Source organism: Neoarius graeffei, chromosome 21 (assembly GCF_027579695.1).
Source record: "Neoarius graeffei isolate fNeoGra1 chromosome 21, fNeoGra1.pri, whole genome shotgun sequence".
Classification (NCBI taxonomy): domain Eukaryota; kingdom Metazoa; phylum Chordata; class Actinopteri; order Siluriformes; family Ariidae; genus Neoarius; species Neoarius graeffei.
In genome coordinates, this window is record NC_083589.1 from 60348700 (window position 1) to 60372945 (window position 24246).

At 40.3% G+C, this 24246-nt stretch overlaps 1 protein-coding gene across 1 annotated transcript in view; it reads right to left on the reverse strand.

Moving 5' to 3' along the window:
- Window positions 1-24246, reverse strand: part of chchd3a (coiled-coil-helix-coiled-coil-helix domain containing 3a) — a 176070-nt gene that overhangs the window by 108847 nt on the left and 42977 nt on the right. The window contains exon 3 of the mRNA XM_060903438.1: window positions 17478-17571. Coding sequence (XP_060759421.1) covers window positions 17478-17571 — 94 coding nt within the window. The remainder of the gene's footprint in view (window positions 1-17477; window positions 17572-24246) is intronic.

Genomic DNA, 24246 nt, shown 5'->3' on the forward strand with positions numbered 1-24246 from the left:
CACTGAACATTTCTCCTTCACATTTTTCACCTGTAGGCATGTGACAAGATTTAACATGATATTGCTCAACCTACCTCTGTAAAGTCAGCTAACAACTTATTAAAATGCACCAGAATTCAGCAAATAACATGTATGATAATAAAAAACTTCTGGGCGAGGACCCCCAGACCCCCCACTAATCATTTCCTTCAAACCAATGTACAACAACCTGTACAATCTGTTACATTGGCCAACCAATCTACATTCAAACTGCCATAATGTGTAGGGGGGCACTACAAGACACACATAGGCCTACAACACACAGATAAGGTGTATATCTCTGTGCAATATGATATGGTTATCAAATTAGAGGGTTATTTTCCAAAAAGTATATTGGGGCAGGGCGGCGGGGGCAGGGGCGGGTACGAGGCAGAGCCCCCCCACATAACCAATCCCAATTTAACCCCTGTGTGTATATATATATATATATATATATATATATATATATATATATATATATATATATAAAATTTAATGTAACTTATTGTTCTTGTAAATATTCACCAGAAAACACTATTCTAGTAGTGGATTCATTTCTTTTCCTTGACAGGCATTCACACACTCAGAACACAATATAAGGATAAACTTCTAACTATGTGACAATCAGAACGCAGTCACGACGTTTGAATCCAGTGTAACAAATGTGAAAATGTGAATGAAGTCACACACACAGAATCCAATGCAACAGTTTTTTTTTAATTATTATTTTCTCTGCTTGGGAAGTCGCATTGTAAGCAGAATTGTTCAATTCCATCTTTGGTCAAACAACAATGCAGAAAACAACAGTTAAACAATGTGAATGCACGTACACCTGAAACTTCGGCTCACTCACTTGAAAGGTACGCTCACCTGCACTTCTTAAAACACTTGGAACGATACCCGCACACAAACAATACTATTCTCTCACATGCACACAATAGAATATATTCTCTCTCTCTCTCTCACACACAATATTCTCTTCCATCTCGCAGATCTATCCTCTTCTCCACGACCGTTAGTGGTGGCAGCGCTGAAGTCGGATATTTGAGGCTGATGCTCGCGGCCTTTAGCAAAAGCAACGTGCTTGGCGCTCTTCATATGAGAGTCCACCGCTCTTATCCCCATTGTGCCCAACTTAAAAGTCTTACAGCATGCTACACAGTATGCCTCATTGGCATCTTTGGGTACAGCTTTCAGCCACTTATCATTAAATTTACATTTACCCATTGTGGCTCGGACTACCTTCCATTAACAGATCAGGCACCGAGTGGTTGTCAAGCACGTGTGTGTCTACCAACCGGTGGATTCGGAGCCTGCGCGGTATAATTATGAGCATCAAAAACGATTAAACTTTTTCCCCCATCCAAAGTGTACCACATTTTAACGATATGACTGAGTAAAATCTCCATAAATTTAAGATTGAAAATTTAAGATCACGGGGTTTGAAATTTAAGACAATTTAAGACTTTTTAATGGCCTTATTTTAGGAAAAGTAAATTTAAGACTTAAGACTTTTTAAGGACCCGCGGCCACCCTGGACACACTCTGACATTACGATGATGTCCAGCTTCACATTTCGCAAACAGTAACAAATAAACTGGTGAATGTTAGCTAGTTAATGGAAAGAAGAAAAAAATAATAATAAGCAAACAAAATACAGAAAAAAATGCAGATAATAAGTACCAGAATTTCCAGAAAAATTTGGATATTTTCCAAAATGCAATAAAAACAAAAATCTGTCTTTTGTTTTTAATTCACGTGAACTTTTATTTAACTGACTAAAAGTACAACCCCGATTCCAAAAAAGTTGGGACAAAGTACAAATTGTAAATAAAAATGGAATGCAATGATGTGGAAGTTCCAAAATTCCATATTTTATTCAGAATAGAACATAGATGACATATCAAATGTTTAAACTGAGAAAATGTATCATTTAAAGAGAAAAATTAGGTGATTTTAAATTTCATGACAACACATCTCAAAAAAGTTGGGACAAGGCCATGTTTCCCACTGTGAGACATCCCCTTTTCTCTTTACAACAGTCTGTAAACGTCTGGGGACTGAGGAGACAAGTTGCTCAAGTTTAGGGATAGGAATGTTAACCCATTCTTGTCTAATGTAGGATTCTAGTTGCTCAACTGTCTTAGGTCTTTTTTGTCGTATCTTCCGTTTTATGATGCGCCAAATGTTTTCTATGGGTGAAAGATCTGGACTGCAGGCTGGCCAGTTCAGTACCCGGACCCTTCTTCTACGCAGCCATGATGCTGTAATTGATGCAGTATGTGGTTTGGCATTGTCATGTTGGAAAATGCAAGGTCTTCCCTGAAAGAGACGTCGTCTGGATGGGAGCATATGTTGCTCTAGAACCTGGATAGACCTTTCAGCATTGATGGTGTCTTTCCAGATGTGTAAGCTGCCCATGCCACACGCACTAATGCAACCCCATACCATCAGAGATGCAGGCTTCTGAACTGAGCGCCGATAACAACGTGGGTCGTCCTTCTCCTCTTTAGTCCGAATGACACGGCGTCCCTGATTTCCATAAAGAACTTCAAATTTTGATTCGTCTGACCACAGAACAGTTTTCCACTTTGCCACAGTCCATTTTAAATGAGCCTTGGCCCAGAGAAGACGTCTGCGCTTCTGGATCATGTTTAGATACGGCTTCTTCTTTGAACTATAGAGTTTTAGCTGGCAACGGCGGATGGCTCGGTGAATTGTGTTCACAGATAATGTTCTCTGGAAATATTCCTGAGCCCATTTTGTGATTTCCAAAACAGAAGCATGCCTGTATGTGATGCAGTGCCGTCTAAGGGCCCGAAGATCACGGGCACCCGGTATGGTTTTCCGGCCTTGACCCTTACGCACAGAGATTCTTCCAGATTCTCTGAATCTTTTGATGATATTATGCACTGTAGATGATGATATGTTCAAACTCTTTGCAATTTTACACTGTCGAACTCCTTTCTGATATTGCTCCACTATTTGTCGGCGCAGAATTAGGGGGATTGGTGATCCTCTTCCCATCTTTACTTCTGAGAGCCGCTGCCACTCCAAGATGCTCTTTTTATACCCAGTCATGTTAATGACCTATTGCCAATTGACCTAATGAGTTGCAATTTGGTCCTCCAGCTGTTCCTTTTTTGTACCTTTAACTTTTCCAGCCTCTTATTGCCCCTGTCCCAACTTTTTTGAGATGTGTTGCTGTCATGAAATTTCAAATGAGCCAATATTTGGCATGAAATTTCAAAATGTCTCACTTTCGACATTTGATATGTTGTCTATGTTCTATTGTGAATACAATATCAGTTTTTGAGATTTGTAAATTATTGCATTCTGTTTTTATTTACAATTTGTACTTTGTCCCAACTTTTTTGGAATCGGGGTTGTACATAGAAAATATTTTCAATGGTTTTACTGACCAACTTAATTGCATTTTCTCATTGGAGACCTGTGCAGGTCTGAGTTCAGCCTTTTACATCGACTCCAGGATTCGAGCCCATGTTGCAAAATCTGTTCCTTTCCTGGACAGCGCTCGAGACCGCTCAGCCATGGAGGATTACATCACAAACTGAGGATGTATAACGGAGCACTTATACAGTCAGTACGCAGTGGCACCACACCACACCTGTGGAATCACTACCTGAGGCTGGCATGCCAGTGACACTCTTAAACACACACATACAGACAGGTGTCTCTAGAGGCTTCAGCCAAAGGCGGAGTCAAATATAAACCGAGTTAGAATTTGATGCCTGCAGCGCGCACTCAAAAAAAAAAAGTTGTGACAGAAGCATTATCATCATTGTGTTCCATCACTGTTCCTTTTTTAATCGTATAGACTCTGCGGATACGAACTGTTGCAGTTTTAATTTTTGCCCATTTTTGCTTGATACAAGACTTCAGCTGCTCAACAGTCCGGGGTCGCCGTTGTCCGATTCTCCTCTTCGTAATGCCACAGACATTCAGCAGATCTGGACTGGCAGCAAGCCAGTCAAGCACATGCACTCTATGTCTACGAAGCCACAGTGTGGTAGCTCACGCAGAATGAAGCCTGGCACTGTCCTGCTCAAATAATCATGGACTTTTCTGGAAATTGGGTTTGTAATAAAAACACACACGAAAGCGAACAGGTGCCCGAGCTATACTCTCAACACTGTATTTCGGCGACGTGAATCTATCCGGCTAGCTCACGATCAGCTTCAGAGACGTCGAAATCATCGTGAAGAACACGGGAGTCTCGAGTCTCAAACTGGACACTCAATAGTGATCAACCAATCAAGAGTCATGACTATTAGAATACTATTTTGTGGTTTGGGACATGGCCGAAAGAAGATGAAACCCTACATCCAGGAGTATTAAAGGAATCTGAGTGAAAGCATGCGTGTATTATAAGTTCATGTACGTGCAATGCGCGTCGTTCTACTTTATCCGTTTCATTTTTAGCAGCGTTCATGATCAAAGTGCATGATAAAAGTTTGAAGTAAAAGCTAACAGGAGGGTCTGACCAACATACCATGCATGACGAGAAGTCCAGTATATACAGAGAACTCCATCTGCTAAGCAGAGCAGATTTTTCATTTCCAACAGCGTTAGCATTTTCATGCATTCTCAGAGCTGAGGGCATTAAAATCTGAACTCAGAAGGTCAAACCACAAAGAGAACTAATGGACTGAGGTTTGTGGAAATGACGGTGAGGCTAATCTTCGCTAAAAGCTCCTGACATCAGGAAGAAAGCAAGGCTGAGCGCGAGGCTAAGCCAACGCATTCTCCAGTCTTACCTCCAGAAAGCAAACAAGTCCGTCTGAATCATCCGACAAACCTAAAAATTCTTGGCCATGTTGCTTGAACGTTGCCCACGTTACAGTCATCACCAAAAAGCTGTACTCAGCCATCATGGCTAATGGAATACTCTGCGACTGTCCAGCAGAGTCTTGAGCTCGCTGACAGGAAGTCTAAAAGCGTGCTGTAAAATATGTAACGTGAGCCGATGTCTAACGGTGTTAGCGATAATTAAATAAATCAAGTCAAGAGAAGGAAGTTCGGATGATTGAGAGTTTGGTAGATGTTTTCCTCGCTGCTTATGAGATGGTCAGCTCTGAGCTTCTCAGACAGACAGCTTCCGCGATCGTATGTGGTTTGATTATAAACTCCATGGCATCAGGAGAGAATGAGGAGTTAATACAAACATGAGAACTTAAAAAAAAAAAACTCGGGTGTTTAGCATGGCTGTCTCCCAGTCAGACTCTCCCACAGGAGGATGTAACTGGCTATCGATGTTGACTGACCCCCGTGTTTACACTAGCAAGCCAAAAGTGTGACACTTTTTTTTTTTTTTTAACGTATGTGCATGACAGAACCAGGAAGTCCACGACAACACAACGAGCAACATGTGAACTGAGATGATGCCGTAACGTGAAAAATCAAAACCCGAATGACTACCTCAAACAAACGAGTCCTCGGACTAATCACGCTTGTTGTGGGTTTCTTCAGATCCCTGCTCACAAAATGGAAGAAAAACCCAGAAACGTGATCTTATTCCATCGTTAAATATATACTGGGACATTTCCAAGACCAGAAAGCTTGCAAGGAAGCAGCAGAGATGATCACTGGTGCCGTTGTGACCAAACATACAGTGCTGTGTAAAAAAAAAAAAAGTCTTAGGCACATGTAAAGAAATGCTGGAGACCAAAAATGGTTTAAAATATAATAAAAGAAATGTTTCAACATTTAAAAAAAATAAATAAATAAACTAGATAGAACTCGACGCCAATGGCGTCGATAGGGATGCCTCTGCCCGGTAGACTACACGCCTTATTAAGTTGTGATTTGGGGATGGACATTTGACCTCACAGTAATCTTGACCTGGTGAAATTACTTGTATTAGCCTTGGAGATATTGTGTTCACAAGGTTTTCGGACAGACATTTGACCTCACAGTGACCTTGACCTTACACCTTTTGATCTCAAAATCTAATCAGTTCATGTTTGTCCCAAAGCGCACAAATGGTGAAAGTTTGGTGAAATTCCTTTCATTAGTCTTTGAGATATCGCGCTCACAAGGTTTCGGGACGGACGCACAGACGCACGCACGGACAACCCGAAAACATAATGCCTCCTGCACCTTATGGTGGCGGAGGCATAAAAATAAAAACTATAAACAGTAATCAATAAGCCATAATAAATGAAAAATGCTATATTTGGTGTGAGACGACTCTTTGCTTTAGTCTGAGGTCCAGTGAGGTCAGTTTTATGCTGAAATGATGTGTAGGTTTTCCTGAGCATCTTACAGAACCAGCCCCAGTTCTTCTGGACACTTTGACTGTCACACTCACTTCTTCATTTTACACCAAAACCCAGCAGCCTTCATTATGTTTTCTTTTTCCATCTGAAAAGTGCTCTCTGATGGAATACGCTGCTCAGATACAGACTTATTTTTTTACTGTAACAATTTTGTGCTGGAAAAAATACGAAAGTTTGGACTCTAAAATGTTTTTGTAATGTTCTGACTCAATGTAGAAATCATAAAATAGAAATTGATAAAGTTTGTATGGAGAAAAAAAAGTGCCTAAGACTTTTGCACAGTACTGTACTTCATATAGTTAACTTGTTTTACGAATCTGCCAACGAAGTTCGTATCAAGCCACGCATGCAACATATAAACCAAATGAGACGGTCAGTGACGCCATAGCTCACTCCGGCCCTGTCCAGTCCTGAAGGAACGATCTAAAGCAGGCCACCTTGTGCAATAAATGCTGCAAGCTATACTGTATATAGAAGCGATATCCACTCCAGGAATACCGAACTATTTACCAGAAAGAATCCAAAACGGTGAGGAATTGACCAAGAAGAAGCAATTTTTGTTGAACTGCTCATTAAGGCTTTATTAGTCCATAACTTCATTAATAATTGTAATGAAGCAAATCTGGGTAGAAGTTATCTGCACCCTACCTTCACGCCAGAAAGAATAAAAATCAGTGAGGAATTGAGGGAGAAGAAGTGATGTGTGTGGAAACTGCTCGTTAGGGACTGATTGATTGATTACTCCATATCTTCATTATTAATTACAATTATGCAAATTTGGGTAGAAGCTCTCTATATGCACCCCAGGCAGACCGACCTTCCGGCCACAGAGAATAAAAATCGGTGAAGAACTGAGAGAGAAGAAACAGATGACAGACGACACACGATGGCATAAACTCATTGCCTGTCGGCCGGATGAGCTAATAACCGTGAAAAACTACAAACTACAAAATGATTTGCTCGTGTGAACGTTGATCACCACATAATCGATGATGGGATACAAAACTCCAGAAACGTCAAGAGATTTTTAAATACTTTGTGAAACAAACGTTGGTTTTATTTTAAGTAACAACATTGAAATGACACAAACATTTGGCCTAATTATCCTACAAGAAGTAGCACAAGCTAACTATGAACACCGAATTCGGACTCTTGTGATACGCATACAGGAAGGGATGAAAAATTTGCAAAGGTAGCATGAAATGAGATCAAGAACAAATACGATAAAAGTTCGACAAATGGGATAAAATTCAATAACTTCGTACAATAAAATAATATAAATTTTTAAGATATAATTACAATTAAAAACTTGCCAAATACAAGCCAGGAGACATGGCGGGGGTGTAAAAATGTGTAAAATAATTATATAATATAATATATACACACACACACACACACACACATATATATATATATATAAAGAACCAAAAACAGAACTATGTTTTACAGTTAATACGATGTTCGGGGCTCTTCTGGAACAGAAAATACATCAGTTTAACATATCAGGTTATACCTCCTCCAACATGAAAACTAAACAAAGAGATAATCGTAGCCCAAGTATGCGATCACACCTTACGTTCCTCCTCTCAGACACACACACACACACACACACACACACACACGACTCTTATTCCTTCATTAATGCAGCATCCTGTTTCCTGTCAACTCCTTCCTGCAATACATCTCAATACAAACCGCTCGCTACACGGATTCTGCTACCTGCATAAGTTACCTGCCAAACACTTCTCTCACCAATGCACGTAATATTCATAAAGAAGAATAACGTCCGAGAAAGCACGTGTTGAAAGTTGCATGAGCGTGGCCTGCCCTCCTTCCTGCGGCTGCAAGGGGTTCAGACCCGCACCACTATGAAGTTTAAAAAAAAAAAAAAAAAAAAACACACAAGACAGATATTAGAACCACAAAATAAACCAATCCAAGTAATTTCGACAAACCCTCTGGCTTTTCAGCCATGTGGTAGCAAAGCAACAGAAGAGGGGGTGACAAAAACAAAATGGAGGGCATCGCTTTAGGGAAAGGAGACATGGAACACAATGTGAGACGAATTGTGAAGAAATGAGTCAACAAACACACAGAGAGAGAGAGAGAGAGAGAGAGAGCTAGAGAGAACCACATGGACAACTGAAAGGCAGTAGCTGTGCTGATGGTTATTTCAATCTTACCACAATAACACACACCAATTAGGCAACAAACAAACAAACAAACAAACAAACAAATAAAATAATAATAATAATAATAATACAGATTAAAAATATTACAAATATGAAAAATGTAGATGCCTCTTGCAGGACTTCACTGCTAGCTCGGCAAGTTCCATAGCTTTAATGCTCCAACACCTCACTGACAACATAACGTTTGGTAATGAAGTCTGGAAAAGGATTTAATTAATTATCGATTTGTTGTATTGTGTTATAAAACCACATTGTGGAGCACGACATCACTTCGTTTAGACTGGGGAAAAAAAAAAAAAAAACTTGATGGAAACGGTGGAGTCATAAAGACTTGAAAAACCCTTTTTAACCAACAGGGAATGGGTTCCTGAACCGGTTCCGTTCAGAACCTTTCAGTCCACGTTTTCACCAGTTTTGAGCAGAACCGTTATTAGGCATATCAGGTCAAAATTCAAATGGCTTGAAACTGCGCTCACTGAATTCAGAACAACGGACTTTTTACAGAATTAAACTGTGTTTATCCGTTCTTGAGATATTACAAATCAAAGACTGAAAAACAGCTCAATTTCTATTAAACTGCAGTAATATTATCTATGAGGATCACATGGTCCAAAATGGGCCTCATTAACCAGAGATCAAATGTGTTTTTCTTTATAACGTTTCTATTTTTCAAGATATTTACATGGAAATTGGCAGCACATAGACGGGTGGATACCGAATACAAAGTTTGAACAAATAGTAAAAGCAAATTAGTATTAATTATGCTAACTAGGTAAAAACGTTTTTAAAAAAAAAGTTATTCAAAAAGTAATAAAAGATTATTTCTAATCCCCTCTTTGTGCTCTGTAGGCCTTTGTATTTCTCAAAAGTAGGGCCTACTAGTGTTTATATGAAAGAATATAAATGATTATTTCGATTAATATTCACAGCTTTCAAGGCAAACCTTGAAAAAAAAAAAAAAAAAACTGATCCACATCCAATAAACAATTCACATTAACTGAACTGAAATCAACTCTCACGTTTCTGACCTCCGTTTTTTTTTTTTAAATCTCATCCTGACCAATAAGATCTCAATATTTTTCATCAAAACAACTCCAGTTATATTCTAAAATAGTTATTTATTTATTTATTTATTTATAGGAATCAGTTTGATTTGAAAAAATAAGTACATAAAGCTACAACCCCGATTCCAAAAAAGTTGGGACAAAGTACAAATTGTAAATAAAAACGGAATGCAATGATGTGGAAGTTTCAAAATTCCATATTTTATTCAGAATAGAACATAGATGACATATCAAATGTTTAAACTGAGAAAATGTATCATTTAAAGAGAAAAATTAGGTGATTTTAAATTTCATGACAACAACACATCTCAAAAAAGTTGGGACAAGGCCATGTTTCCCACTGTGAGACATCCCCTTTTCTCTTTACAACAGTCTGTAAACATCTGGGGACTGAGGAGACAAGTTGCTCAAGTTTAGGGATAGGAATGTTAACCCATTCTTGTCTAATGTAGGATTCTAGTTGCTCAACTGTCTTAGGTCTTTTTTGTCGTATCTTCCATTTTATGATGCGCCAAATGGGTGAAAGATCTGGACTGCAGGCTGGCCAGTTCAGTACCCGGACCCTTCTTCTACGCAGCCATGATGCTGTAATTGATGCAGTATGTGGTTTGGCATTGTCATGTTAGAAAATGCAAGGTCTTCCATGAAAGAGACGTCGTCTGGATGGGAGCATATGTTGCTCTAGAACCTGGATATACCTTTCAGCATTGATGGTGTCTTTCCAGATGTGTAAGCTGCCCATGCCACACGCACTAATGCAACCCCATACCATCAGAAGCACACCCACTGATATCATGGCTTGTGCTGGACAAACCGGCTATATCTTGGTTCCAGCGTAGAACCAACTTTTCAAGTTTGGAATTAATTTATTTTTGGTCAAAATGCACTGAATGGTTCAAAATCTGGTGCATGAATCAGAAGAGAACCCATTCCCTGTTGGTGGAAAAGGAGTAACAGTGGACAATTTCCTGTAAAGTATGGAGCTCTTTCCATTACACTCCATCTCATGATATTCCTGCTTCAGGTGAGGAAACTATTCCTTTGTGGTTACTGTGAGAGAGAGAAAGCGTGATGTACTGGGATGAGTTGAGTCAGGTTTATGAACCACCGTGTATATATTGAGTTGGCTTGGCTTATCTGGGTTTCTCGTGGTATTATATTTATTGATCTTTCCTGCTCTATCAGACATTAAACTGCATTAAACTGGTGAAAAAGTCACAATCAGTCTACAAGATAAAGGTTCTCTCTTTTCAAAACAGACTCTGGTCATGCAGGGATGGGCAGTGAGCAGCACAGCTTTTGAACCAATTCACTTGGAAGAAGTTGAGTTCTTTTTTTTTTCCCCCATTAGTGCTGATAAACGCTGCATTGTTTAACTTTCTTAGCATACATACTGCATATTTAATATACAATATCCCAATTGACCATGACTTCAAAACCACTGACGTGAATAACACTGATTATCTCATTACAGTGGCACATGTCAAGGGGTGGGATATATTAGCCAACAAGAGAACAGTCAGTTATTGAAGTTGATGTGTGGGAAGCAGGAAAAATGGGCGAGTGTAAGGACCTGAGTGACTTTTTTGGTAAGGGCCAAATAGTGATGGCTAGACTGGATCTGAGCATCTCAAATGGCCCATTGTGTGCAGTGTTCCCAGTATGCAGTGGTTAGTACCTACCAAAAGGGGTCCAAGGATCCAAAGGACAAGTGGTGAACTGGCAACAGGGTCACGGGTGTCGAAGGCTCATTGATTCACATTGGGCACGAAGGCTCGTCCATATGGTCCAATCCCACAAAAGAGCTACTGTAGCACAAACTGCTGAAAAAGTTAATCCTGGCTAAAACAAAGGTTTCACCATTAACTTTTTCAGCAGTTTGCGCTCCAGGAGCTCTTCTGTGGGATTGGACCATATGGGCCCCTTCGTGCCCCATGCAAATCAATCAATGAGCCTAATTATTAGAAAACAGCCAAGAAGCCATGTTGGGCAAAATGTGACATCTAAATATAAGACTCAAAACTTCAGAAGTTCAGTTTAGTCCCGACATCATTCATTGCTTCTGAACAACTGTGACAAGGTCATGGATGCCCAAGGGTTTTTGGCTCACATGGAAGTCCATCCCCCCAAAAAAATTTCCAAGTGCTGAAAACTTGAGTCGATTCCACACATGGTACACAATTCAGTTAGCGAGACAAGTCTAAAAAAACTACGCAGAACCAGGGACAGATGCAACCAATGCACGGGCATCAGTCAGAAAAGTGTGCGCACCACTTGGCATCAGTCACGGGGCATTTGTTTACTTTACCGCTAGCCAGCTACATAGGCTATAGCCATGCTCAACCAACAGACCGATAGTCCAGGATCCGACCACCTGTGGTAAGCGGTCATGCTTACCCGACCCAATTACCTGTATTCTCACGATGCTTTGTATAGCGCGACCTGAGACAAAGAATGTAGATCAAACCAATAAAGTGCTCCAAAAAGAGGTTGAAATTTGCTACAAATAACAGGCTGTTTCAAAAGGTCTCGGGTCGAGGGAGGTGCCTGTAATGTTTGGCAGGGATAGGACTTTCGGTGGCTGAGTTATGAATTTTGAAATCCCTGCGTGCGCACGGCTGGAGCCAGGGCTCGTATTCAAGTTTTCGGCGAGCCGCGCTCGTGCGGAGCTTCAGAGGCGAATAGCAGATCGAGCCGTGGTCGTAGTGGGCCGTGGCTGCCCTCTTCGGAAAGGGCTCAGTGTGCTCTACTCCCCTGTGAAAATCCATAACAATCTGGTAAAATTAGTGAAAATATTCCTGCAAAGGTGCATCTGTCAGATTTTTGGGCTGGAGCCATCCCTGACAGAACTACAACAAGCGTACAGAACACCAGTTTGGGCGTCTTATGATTAATGTTGAGGATGTTCTGAGAGATTATCAGATAAATGTCTTGCACTGTTGCTGGTGTATTATTTAATTAAGCCTCATTAAGAGTTGTAATGTAATCCTCCAATAAGTCAGGAAAGAGTACGGCAGACTTCCGAAGTACGCTTTCCGCCCATTTTTGCCATCTAGTTCATTACGCGAGTTACAGGCAAGTTATCGCTAACACATTACTCTCAATCACTCGTACAAGTTTTGAGGAAATCTTAAACTTCAGCTAGTTCACTCAGATCATTTAAAGAACTACGTAGCTGGAAATGCAGGAAGGAAATCATGGCAACATGTCTGAGAACTACGATGGAAACTCATTTATTACCGAGCACTTCATCAAAACACCTTCACATCCATGTCACCTCGGCACGGAAACTTAAATATAGAAACCTGTTACTAATTCATTATCAGTTTACATAAGTGTCCACAATTTGAACTCTGAATAAATTGATTAAATTTCACTATAAAATGTTATTAAAAAGATTAAATACAATTCCGTGACAAAATGTTCACAGTTTCTAAAAAAAATAAAAAAAATTTAAAGAAAGCTTGCGAGTATTTTAAACAATCACAGCGAACAGATCTCCATACTTTAATGTCGAGAACACTGAAAATGTTCAACACATTATGTGATAAAACTTTGTAGCAGGGTTCGACATTAACTCTTCATTCCACTCAGACAAGCCGTGAGATTTTCCACTCGTCCTGACTGTAACCTTTTTATTCCTCTGTATTTCCGAGTTCAATGAAAGGAAAGTGATTAACAAAATACAGGTAAAGTTGTGATAATGATGACGCTTTAATGATTTATAGTTTTCAATAAAACTCAAACTTAAACTGTAGCAATAAACAAAAACCATCCAAAGCCCCATTATGGTACATGTTTTGTTCCAACCCATTACCTGATCTGCAGTTTTAAGAGTTATAATTCAACTCTTCCTCCAAATTCAAAGCTTCTGGAGGAAATAAAGTGAAATCCTGATTAATTCAATAAAATCTGAAGTATAAATTGATTTTTCTTTAAAAAAAAAAAAACAGAAAAGAAAGCAAGTTGGACATGATAAGGGGGACAGAATCCCGTTAGGAATGAAAACAAACCGTGAGTGAGTTCGGTATTGTCGTAAAACTCCCCCGAAATATTTTACCACGTTTGTGCTGGTTAATGTGAACCATACAAAAGAAATTAAGATTCAGTGCAGATATTTATTTTACTGAAGTGTTTGATCTCCATTTCTCTGATTTTAAAGAAGTCTAATAATCTATAATGAAATATTACAACATGGTTATTTTTTATTTATTTGTTTTTCTCTCACACACACACACACACACACACACACACACACACACACACACACACTGTACTCAGCTTCCCTGGAATTTTGGAAATGATAACACGGCGGATCGCTGAGGGGAATGAACTGGTTTTGTTGGAACGCTATTGATGCGACACTTGAATAATTATGATTTTTTTTTTTTAAATGGTGATTTTCAACAAATAAATATTCGACTCGTCCTGTCGGACAGGCAGAATGGCGATTTGACTTGTTCAGACCAGAAATTTCAACTTGCTAAAGTGCAAGACAGGATGAGTTCAGCGAAAAAGAAAAATGTGAAGAACGAGGAAAAATAGTGAGTAGTTGTAGTGGTGAATTTTTCCTCCCTTCTCCTCTTCTTACAGATGCAAGTCACAAACACAACACAATTACAGTCAAAGAAATTGTGTGACTGCTATTTGGGATAGAGAGCTCATAATACTCTTTTTTTTTTTTGGGGGGGGGGGGGGGGGGGGGGGCAGTGATTTTATTCGCTCTCCTGTATGTATGTATGAATGAATAAAAGTTCAGAGGGCAAAAATAAACAGTCAACAGCAGTGACAGACGCACCAAACCGAGAAAATTATTTCCTCCTATTTGAATCTATAGCCTCAGCAGGGGACTTAATAAATAATTTTTTTTTTTTTTTTTTTTTGGGGGGGGGGTCCATCTCACACACACGAAAGACAAAGAGCAGAAATAAAGAACAAAATGCTGGACATGAAGATCTAAATGGAAGACAACATTAAGGAAAATATTGATTCCGTCCCTCAGAGCGTGACATCATGGTCAATAAAGCCTCTACTTTGGCTTAATGGCGTTGCCTGGGTGATGGGACGGAGCACTTCGCCTCCGCCACCTCGACAAGAACGATGTAAAAACAACCGAGTCGGTCCCTAAATTTGCTTTTATGGCTGACAGAAAATAAACTCGCCGTCAATAGCAATTTCTGAGGCTCGGCTCTGCGGACGCGTGCAGGGCCGAGAGGAAAAAGCAAAGCCTCGAGAGGGTGGCACGGGAACGGAGTGCGTCATGTCTGAGATAAAACGTTATTTATTGCCTGCTTTAATGCTAATGCTGTACCGCAAGATGATGATTGCAGTGTTTCTACAACTGTGAGTGTCTAAAAGGTATAATCAGCAGAAAAAGCCTTTTAATACTTTCCCTTAAAGTGGATGAAGAAATATGAAGCAAAACACAACAGCTGTTTTTATTCAAAATACTTTTTTGGGGGGCCAAGCAGGACAGCTGTTTAAGTTCAAATTAACTTTATTATCAATAATGCCATATGTGCAGGAAATTAATTGCGTTTCTACTTTTTATTATTCTTCATCAGCGTCTTCTGGCGAGGGTGTCTATGGCATCCCATAGAACCGTACAGAAAAAAAAACGTTAAAATTTGGTACACTGACTGGCGACAGGCCGCTGATTCTTTCCACAGAGTTTCATGTTTGCACCATGAGTGCTCTAGTGCCACCAACGGGTCAAAGTTGGAGATGCATTTATGCAGGGAACACTTGAACCATATAAACAAACTCACTCCATGAGGTACCATGGGATTCCTTGGCTCAAGCAGAATTCAAAATGCACCCCATGGTCAATTTCCACCATACTGGATTTTCCGCCATTTTGGATTTTGATGATGAAATATGGTGTAAAAGCAACCAAACAAGACATGAGCTCACATCTCAGCCAATCTTTCATCCACTGACGTGAAACTGGCCGAGAATGCCAGTGGCACGTCCTTGACAAAACGCCATGAATGTTCCTCCCTTTCTGCTTGCAGCTATTTTTCATGCATTGTGCATCATTACAGCTATATACAGTCTCTTAAAATAGATCTCAAAAAGATCATTTGGTTTATCAATGGCAGCATCATATCATTAATTCTAATAATGTCACTATACTCAGCCCTTCTTACATCAGTTATCGACACTAAATCACTGCGTTCCTGCCTTGTCATTTAAAAAAAAGTTGAACATGATTTATTCTTCTGATAGAACAAGTGTAATATTGTTCTCCTGTTCTCTGTCTCTTTAACAGTCAGTCATCCGTCAGAAATTTGCTTAAACGTCTGGATGATCCTGAGAATAAAATCTTCAGTGGCCGTTTATGCTACTCCAGCGATTACACCGAACGCCGGATCCAATATCCTGCAAAAGCCAAGCCAGTAATTTCCTGGGTCAGCGCCTAATCAGACTTTCTGAATTCATCCATTTTAACATGCACAAAAGTGAAACCGTAACGGCTATCAAGACGGCATATCAGCGGTGCCCTTTACACTCGAAACTGTAAGAGCAGGGTAATGCAGAAACGTCAAACCGAGCGAGCGAGCGAGCGAGAGCACGCACTTCCCAAAACACACGCAATGCCTGGAATATCCACACAAAAAGTTTGTTTCTAAACTTTTTAGAAACTTTTTCCAATCTTCAAAGGTCCAGTCTGGGGAAGTCTGTGCCCACTGTAGCCACACTGTAGCCTCAAGGTTGGATGAGATGCTTTTCTGCTCACCATGGCTGTAAAGTGTTTTTTTTTTAGCTCATCCGGCCGACAAGTGATGAGTTTATGCCATCATGTGTTGCCTATCATCCGTTCGGTGGCGTCCACGTTCCACGAAAATCTCTTCTCTCTCTCTCAACAATTCACCAATTTTTATTCCTCTTGGCAGGAAGGTGGGTCTGCCTGGGGTGCATATAACTTCTACCCAAATTTGCATAATTGCAACTATTAATGAAGTTATGGACTAATTAAGCCTTAATGTTTAACAGCAGTTCAACAAAAATCGCTTCTTCTCGGTCAATTCCTCGCCGTTTTGGATTCTTTCTGGTAAATAGGTCGGGATTCCTAGGGTGGATATCGCTTCTATATAGTGTATATAGCTTGCAGCTATTATTGTGCAAAGTGGCCCACTTTAGATCGTTCCTTTTGGACTAGACAGGGCCGGCACGAGCTACACCGTCACTGACCGTCTCGTTTAAGCTCCCGTAACCTTCTCCTCTGAACCCCCTCTCATCAAAAAGCAGGTTTTGTTTTTTCCGCACCATTACTGTGCAATCTCTTGATCATTTGTCATGAATGAAGATCCACAGAGATGATCTGAAACTCTCAAACCAGCCCGTCTCGATCACAAAGATCAGATTCCCCCCGTTCTCATATTAATATCTGACGTGAAGATGAAGTGAAACTCTTGACCTGGATGTGCAGAACCGTGTACTGATCCGGACAGTCAGTGTATCGCAGCACTATCTTTCTTGACCGAACAAACAGCGATGAGTCCTCATCAGTGGAGGGGAACAGATCGCACCATCAGAAAGGAGGAAATTAGACCCAGTCTGAGTCGCTCTGCAATGATTAATTGATTTGGGGGGAGGGAAGAACAAAAAAAAAAAAAAAAAGAATAAACGAGTGCAGTGGAGAACGGAAAAGAGGTGAACGAATCCAGATTAGAACAGCTACATCTGTGTCCCAATTTGAGCGCTGAAGAGATCGAATGTTTTAATGTGTGTGAAGGTGATTTGTCTGTCGTCCTGTTCGAAACTCGGAATTACATTTAAACTCAGGATATTAGAAAAGTCAGAGAAGTAATTCTATATTTAGCTTTTACACCGAGCACATTTTCATCGTAATGCATTTATCTCTCATGGACGTGTGTGTGTGTGTGTGTGTACACATTTACCACTGATGGAGCTCGTATTGCTTCTTGCTCCTCTCCTCTTCCAGACCTTTCTGCACTTCTTCAGTGATCTTGCGTCTCAGCTCTGACTCATCCACTGCAGTGAGGACGAGGACAAAAGAAAAAGCCTTTTGTGAGCACAAAGGGACAAAGACAGTAAATAAAGCTGATGATTCTGAAATACGAGATTGTGGTTATGGCAACTGTGCGAAAAGAAAAACAGACTGCTGTTGGCTGGAAACATGTTCGACTCGAGGCAATTAAACCGTCACGCGCTGACGAGCGCGCTGCCATTAAAACCTCATTACCCTCTCCGTTCTCGCTCACACACCTCCAAATGTCTCTCGAATATCTTCTCACGTCTCCTATGTCACAAACGTGCACCTTGTTGCATTAACGACGGAACAAGATGAAGATATGGATATCCAGTATTAAATGGATATTTAATAAACTTTTTAAAAGATTATAAATTGGGGAAAAAAAAAAAACAAGGGGCAAGAAGCCAAATGAATAAGCTGCTTTTATATTTGTCTGGAGGGTTTTTCCCTGTATTAACTTCAAGAGAGGCTTGTGAGGGAATGATGTCTTAGTTTATAGCTCCTATAACATAAGTAACACCAGGAACTAACTTTAGACGAATACTAAAGGTGACAATCAAAAAAAAAAAAAAAAAGGCGCTCATTAAAAAATAAATTTTGTTCTCACACAGAACAGCCGAATTCTCAATTCTGAGCCGTAATCCAAATCACAGGCGCATATTAAAATGTGCTCATTTTACTATGTTATCGTTTCTATAGCAACAGACTTGTACAGCTCATACGTCATGTAATCTACAGATTATAATAAATGATATGAGTTTTTTGAACCGATATTCGAATATGTTTACTGAACAAACTTCATGGAAGGAGTCAGCAGTGCCGGTGCCTCGGAACAGTCAGGAGATTTTCCACCATGGGAAGGTTTTCAGGTTTGCGCTTTCTGGTTTCTCGGTCACATGACAAGCTGCGGTTTGGTTTTATTTTACTCCCAGAACTGAAGTTCCTTCCTGTATTTAGCAACCATTAAACCACATTCGGTGTAGAGGTCTGCGCGGGACAGAATTTTCAGTCCCGCTCCCGCAAAGAATTATGATTTTCAGTCCCGCTCCCGCCCGCCATATTTTGTCCCGCTCCCGCCCGCAAATCCCGCATGATGCAGACATTCGCGTTATTTCTCATGAAAGTTCTTGGGGAATTAAACATGCTGATCTTAGCTGAGCTCTCCACTGACCGATCCTTCACCTAGCGCACGTAGCGAGGGTACGCGTTGCCAGGCGGCATGCGCAGCTGAGGCTTTACAGAGATACCCAACACACCTACCAACATCTACAGTGGATATTAAGAATATTGTACATTGCACATAGCTTATATGTCACTCCTCACATTTACATTCTAGGAAATCTTACTTCTGAAGCACTGTGAGCTTCACTAGAGGAGCTCTGCTCTTCTGCCATGATCGGAGATCTCAAACACGGAAGAGCGGAAAGGAATCGGAAACGTACGTGAGATTAGACCACATCCGCAAATTTAGGCATCTTAAAATGTTTTTATTAATGCCAAATAAAATATCCAGCACAAATTATATATGATAGACATAAATTAATAATTTATCAATTTTATTTTAAACACATTTTTAGTTAGCGGGACTGCAGCTTATCACCTCTCCTGCCCGCTCCCGCATTGTGCACTCCCCCTCCCGCCCGCGCCCGCAATGAGCTTTCAAATTTTGTCCTGCGCCGCACTGCTTTGCGTCGGGTCCCGCGGGAGTGCAGGGCTCTAATTCGGTGCTCAAAAATGTGAGAAAAGCCACAGTCTTGTGTCTACAACATAATGTGTGAAAGATAATCCACTTGTCTGAATGAGTATTATTACAGTAGAACACAGACATTTCGGTGAGTAACCAAATAAATAGACAAATAAATAAATGTTGAAAGCCGAACAGGCCACGCCTACAAGTGACAAAACGTGGGTTAAATGGGGGATAAAGACACAAAGGAACTTGAGACTTAAATTTTAAGGTTTCCTGATTTGTTACTAAAATTTCAGATGTCACTCGAGCAGGCTTGTCGTACTCGAGTCCAACTCGTGTCCTAATTTTAAGGATTCGTGACTTGACTTGAGCACGGATGACTCGGACTTGGACATGAACTGCATTCAGACTCAAATTGGAAACAAGGACTCGGATTTTTCCTTTATTTTTTGGAACACCATAATAATTTGGCATAAGATATACATATCTACATTAAGTTTTGTACCAGTTTCATGCAAGTGTGCATCACACCTTGGCGCATACATCAGATAGACTCTCGGACGCTCTGGACAGCACACGTGCCAAGCGGACTCTCGCGCGCGCCGTAAACGACTCACACCTGCACAGGATTAAGGCGCAATCAGCACGCCGATATAAAAACTGTGAAAACACACTTACTTTGCGAAGTATTGAGTTGCGTTGCTGACACATTACCGAGCCTTATTTCCTTGTTTGGTTTCCTGATCCCTGTTTCTCGTCTTTGATCCTGCCAAGTCTCTGATAGCCTGTTTGTGTCTCGCTCGCCCTATCACCTGTTTCACCATTTTACGATTTTGCCTGCTGTTCTGGATTGTTTACCGTCTTCACTTGTATTAATAAACACACCTTCTGCACTTACATCCGTCTCCCAACCATCTCTGACAGAATACTGCACACTCCCTGATAAAGAGAAGCACATTCACCTGTTCATACGCCATGTTCAGGAACAAACTCATGCTAATGGCGCTGAAACAGCCACCGTCACATGGTGCGGGTGGAGTCTTGTGCTTGGACTCGACTCGGATCAATAATGGACTCAATTTTTTTAAATGACTCAGACTTGAACACTGGGGACTCGAGACTGGACTCGAGGTTTAGTGACTCGACTACAACACTGCGCTGGAGTCATGGCTCGAGGTCACGCATGTACAGAGAAAACGACTGTTTGCTTGCAAGAAAGCAAGATTCGGGTTTTTCTGTTGGTCTGCACTGTAAAAAATGTCCGTAGAATTAACAGTGAATTTATGTAAAATCATGACAAACTGTAAATACAAAAACAATGAAGCAGTGTGTAATTTGCATCAATATACTGTAAAACTCCTAACCAAATACCACTGTTAATTTAACAGTAAGAATATGTTGAATTGATCATATTTTTTTGGTAGAATTTACAAATTGTTGTAGTTTAAACACAAACTGTAATACTAAAACAGAATGTGATAGTTAAAATTACATAATTGCCCTGTTAAAAATATTGAAAAAAAATGTCAATAGAGGCTCTTCGGCACATTTCGTAAAACTCTAAATCAAATAAAATATCTGTCTAGTACATCATTGCTTGTAACCATCATTTTGGAGCCACAAAAACCAATAATCGAGAACACTCGCAATTCATTCCTCCATGCTTTTTTATTGTACAATGAATATCCGTAAAATTAACAGTTATGTATTGATTATTGTACATTGAATACCTGTAAAATTTACATTTAGTTATCATTAATTGGACATGGAATCCAAGTGAAATGTACAAGTTATTCTGTAATGTTGTTTACATTTCACTGTATTTTTAACAGGATTATTCTGGCAACCACAGCTGCCAGTATTTTTCCGTTAAAAACAACGGATTTTTTTTTTTTACAGTGTGCCTCTTTGCAGAACCGTAAAACACTGGGCTTCCTCTTCATAAAACCAGATCAATTAGTCTACAGTTTCTCTGATCTCAAGAAGGACAATAAACCCTGATTAATCATCCAGTAAATAAATAAATAAAAACCTCCTGAAGAATCCCTTTCCCCCCCACCTTCGACTTGTAAACGTGTAATAACCATTTGCAATTCCAGATTTCCAGTCCCAACACCACCATCATCACCCAGTAAACCTGATTCACCAGTTAGACTTGACTGAAGCAGCAGCTGAAGGGAGACTCGGGTCAATTTCAGAGCAGAGCGCCAAATATCAAAACCGTACCGCCATCATAAACTCACTGGGATCCACTGGCTCAAATTAAGTCCTGTAAAAGTGCTGTATATTTTTTCCCCCTTTCTTTTGCCATCACTTGCATGTCGCCCTGTCATACTTTCTGTATGTTAAATTAAATTTGTTATTGTACGACCTTGTTGTTTTAGGTGGAGGTTTCAAATAAGCCCTCAAGGCTTTCTGCACTGTACTGTATTTTTTCATTAATTCATTCATTTATTTTTATCTTTGTCTACTTGTGTAAATTGTGCAAAAACAAATCAAATTACTGGTTGGAGGTAACCCAACACGCATAGCTCTGAGGGGGGGAAAAATACATAAATTATACAATAAAGAAAAAAAAAATAGATATTTTATCAGGACACTAATCACTGGGCTTCATCTCCATTTTAAAAAAGTGTAAAACAGTTTGTCGAGATCCCACAAGTTCAAGACATATGGCAAGTAACTCATTAATTAGAGATAGTCACAGTGACAGTTGAGACGAGGGTTCTCCCCAAAGACGTTCAGTCAGAAGACGAGATGGCAAGACACCAGTGAGTTAGACAGATAGATACCAGTTATGATTCAAATGTGAACGCAAACTTACTATATAAAAAGGGTTTTCCCCCCTTTTTGGTTTGTCCAGTTGTCCATCAGAAAAATCTTTACATGTTAATAAAAAGTAAAATTATTAAATTAAAAAAAAAAAAAAAAAAGCTACGTACTGATCTTTTTTTTAATTGGGAACAGAACTTTGTGGGTTTTTTTGTTTTAAAACACAGACTTTAAACCGAAGTTTCAATCGTATCCACTATAGACCTCTTGCAGTCATGTGACCGGAATGTAAACAGCCGCCATCTTGTCGGTAGAAAACACCGCTGAATACTGCTGCACTCGTGTACAAAATGGATCAATTTCCACCGACGGACTACACGGCTCATTTTTCTAATGAACAGATAACTAGATATATGTCTAAAATAAACGATCTACAAATTAGTGACCCTTATGGCTTAGCGGACGTAGTTTTCACGACCATGTCAGTGGATATGGAACTGCCAGAGGTGGAATACCCAGATGTGTATAATTACCTCATTAACTTTCCCTCGCTGTTCAGTGGTGAAGCACTGCGTGCTTATAAATCTCTGGACAGTTATCTTTACAGAAATTCAGGATTTGTCAGCGACTCAGATGTGGCATCTTGTAAACAAGAAAATAACAATCCTCATTGGACGGGTAAGTCACTTAAGTATTGAGACCCCGCTGGTCTCGCTATCTCGTCCGGAATGTTGTGCATGCGATGGAAATCGCTACAAACCGTCATTTTCTGCTGGAAACCAATGTCCAGTAAGTCCATACGGTTGTAGTGGATATTGAAGTCCGGTACAGACGAACAACACGCAAAAATACACACAAAAAACATAAAAGACGTGCACAGGTAGGGAGAGCTTGTAGTCTATCACTATTACTGTATATATGGTAGACCTGATAGCAGCAATCCATTTTGCACGCCTGTCAGAGTCCCGTGGCAGCCTACTCTCAAGTGTATGTGAGCATCATGGGTTTCCCACACTTGAAAGGGAAGGACTCGGACACAGGATTCCACTCGTCTTGTTTTATTGATTTTCAGTGGAGTTGACGTTGTAGTAGAATTGTATATAGTAGGGTTTTCCAGAAGAAAAGGTAGAAGTAGAAGCAGAAGGCGGAAATATGGCGTTTGACCGACAAGGTGGCGTCTGTTTACAATCTGGATCGGATGTGACGTCACATGCAAGTGCTCCATAGGCTGCTGACTGTTCTTGCTATAACATTCTAAAAGAGACCACCGAGAGCCAACCAGTCATCAGTTGAAGTAGGTATCAGCCTCGCTTGTAGTTCTGGACGTTGAAGGAGCACCAGATAGCAGTTTCAGTATGAGGCACCTCTTGCCAGCCCTCCGACAACATTGGACGTCTTGGAATTCCTCTCATCACCATCACTGGGTTTCTGTCCTGCGACTGGTCACTGTACTCATTACAGCCGTGCATGCGAAAAGGCAACAGTCACCATTCTGGGATTTTTCCTTGCTCTGATGAGTGAAGTGGCTAGTTTTTTGGCGGCCTCACTGAAAACAAGCAACAACACTCGCTTTCAACGATAAGAGGGGACTCCTCCGTCTGTGGGGTCCTGTATTTAAAAGTTCAAAAGTTCATTGCCATGTGGACAAAGTACAAGTATGCAGCTCTTACTTGAATGCTTTTCCACAAACCAGATAATCAGTGTTCGAGCAGTGCAACAAGAGTGTGTTGGACTCCTGCAACTCGGTCCAGTATATTTAGATAAACGCTGGAGATTCTTCTACCTTATTGTACAGGGACGCACCTCCAGTTCCGCCTACAGCACGAAGATCTCTTATAAATACGTTTAAGAGTCAAACGCAGGCTCAGTTTTGACCTTGTGGTCATTTCATTTAATTCTACTTTAATTATTACACTTAGACACGTTTACTGGTTAAATTCACAATTGCATTTTGTCGCACGATCTCTGTTTTACTTTGGGACGTATTCAGTACTTTCATTCAGCAGAGAAAGATATTGAAGTTTTTGTAAACTAAGTGCCTCTGACAGGATCCTTCGTCCATCAAGAACGTCCTCTCTGGAAATCACTCGCCGTATGATGAGGTTGTGAATGATGTTGGAAGAAAATGTTTGTCTCTTTTGAAGCAGAAGACTCTGTTGCTGCTCAGTAAAAACAGGACTCGAAACAGATGTGAGACACTTTTGATTTGCAG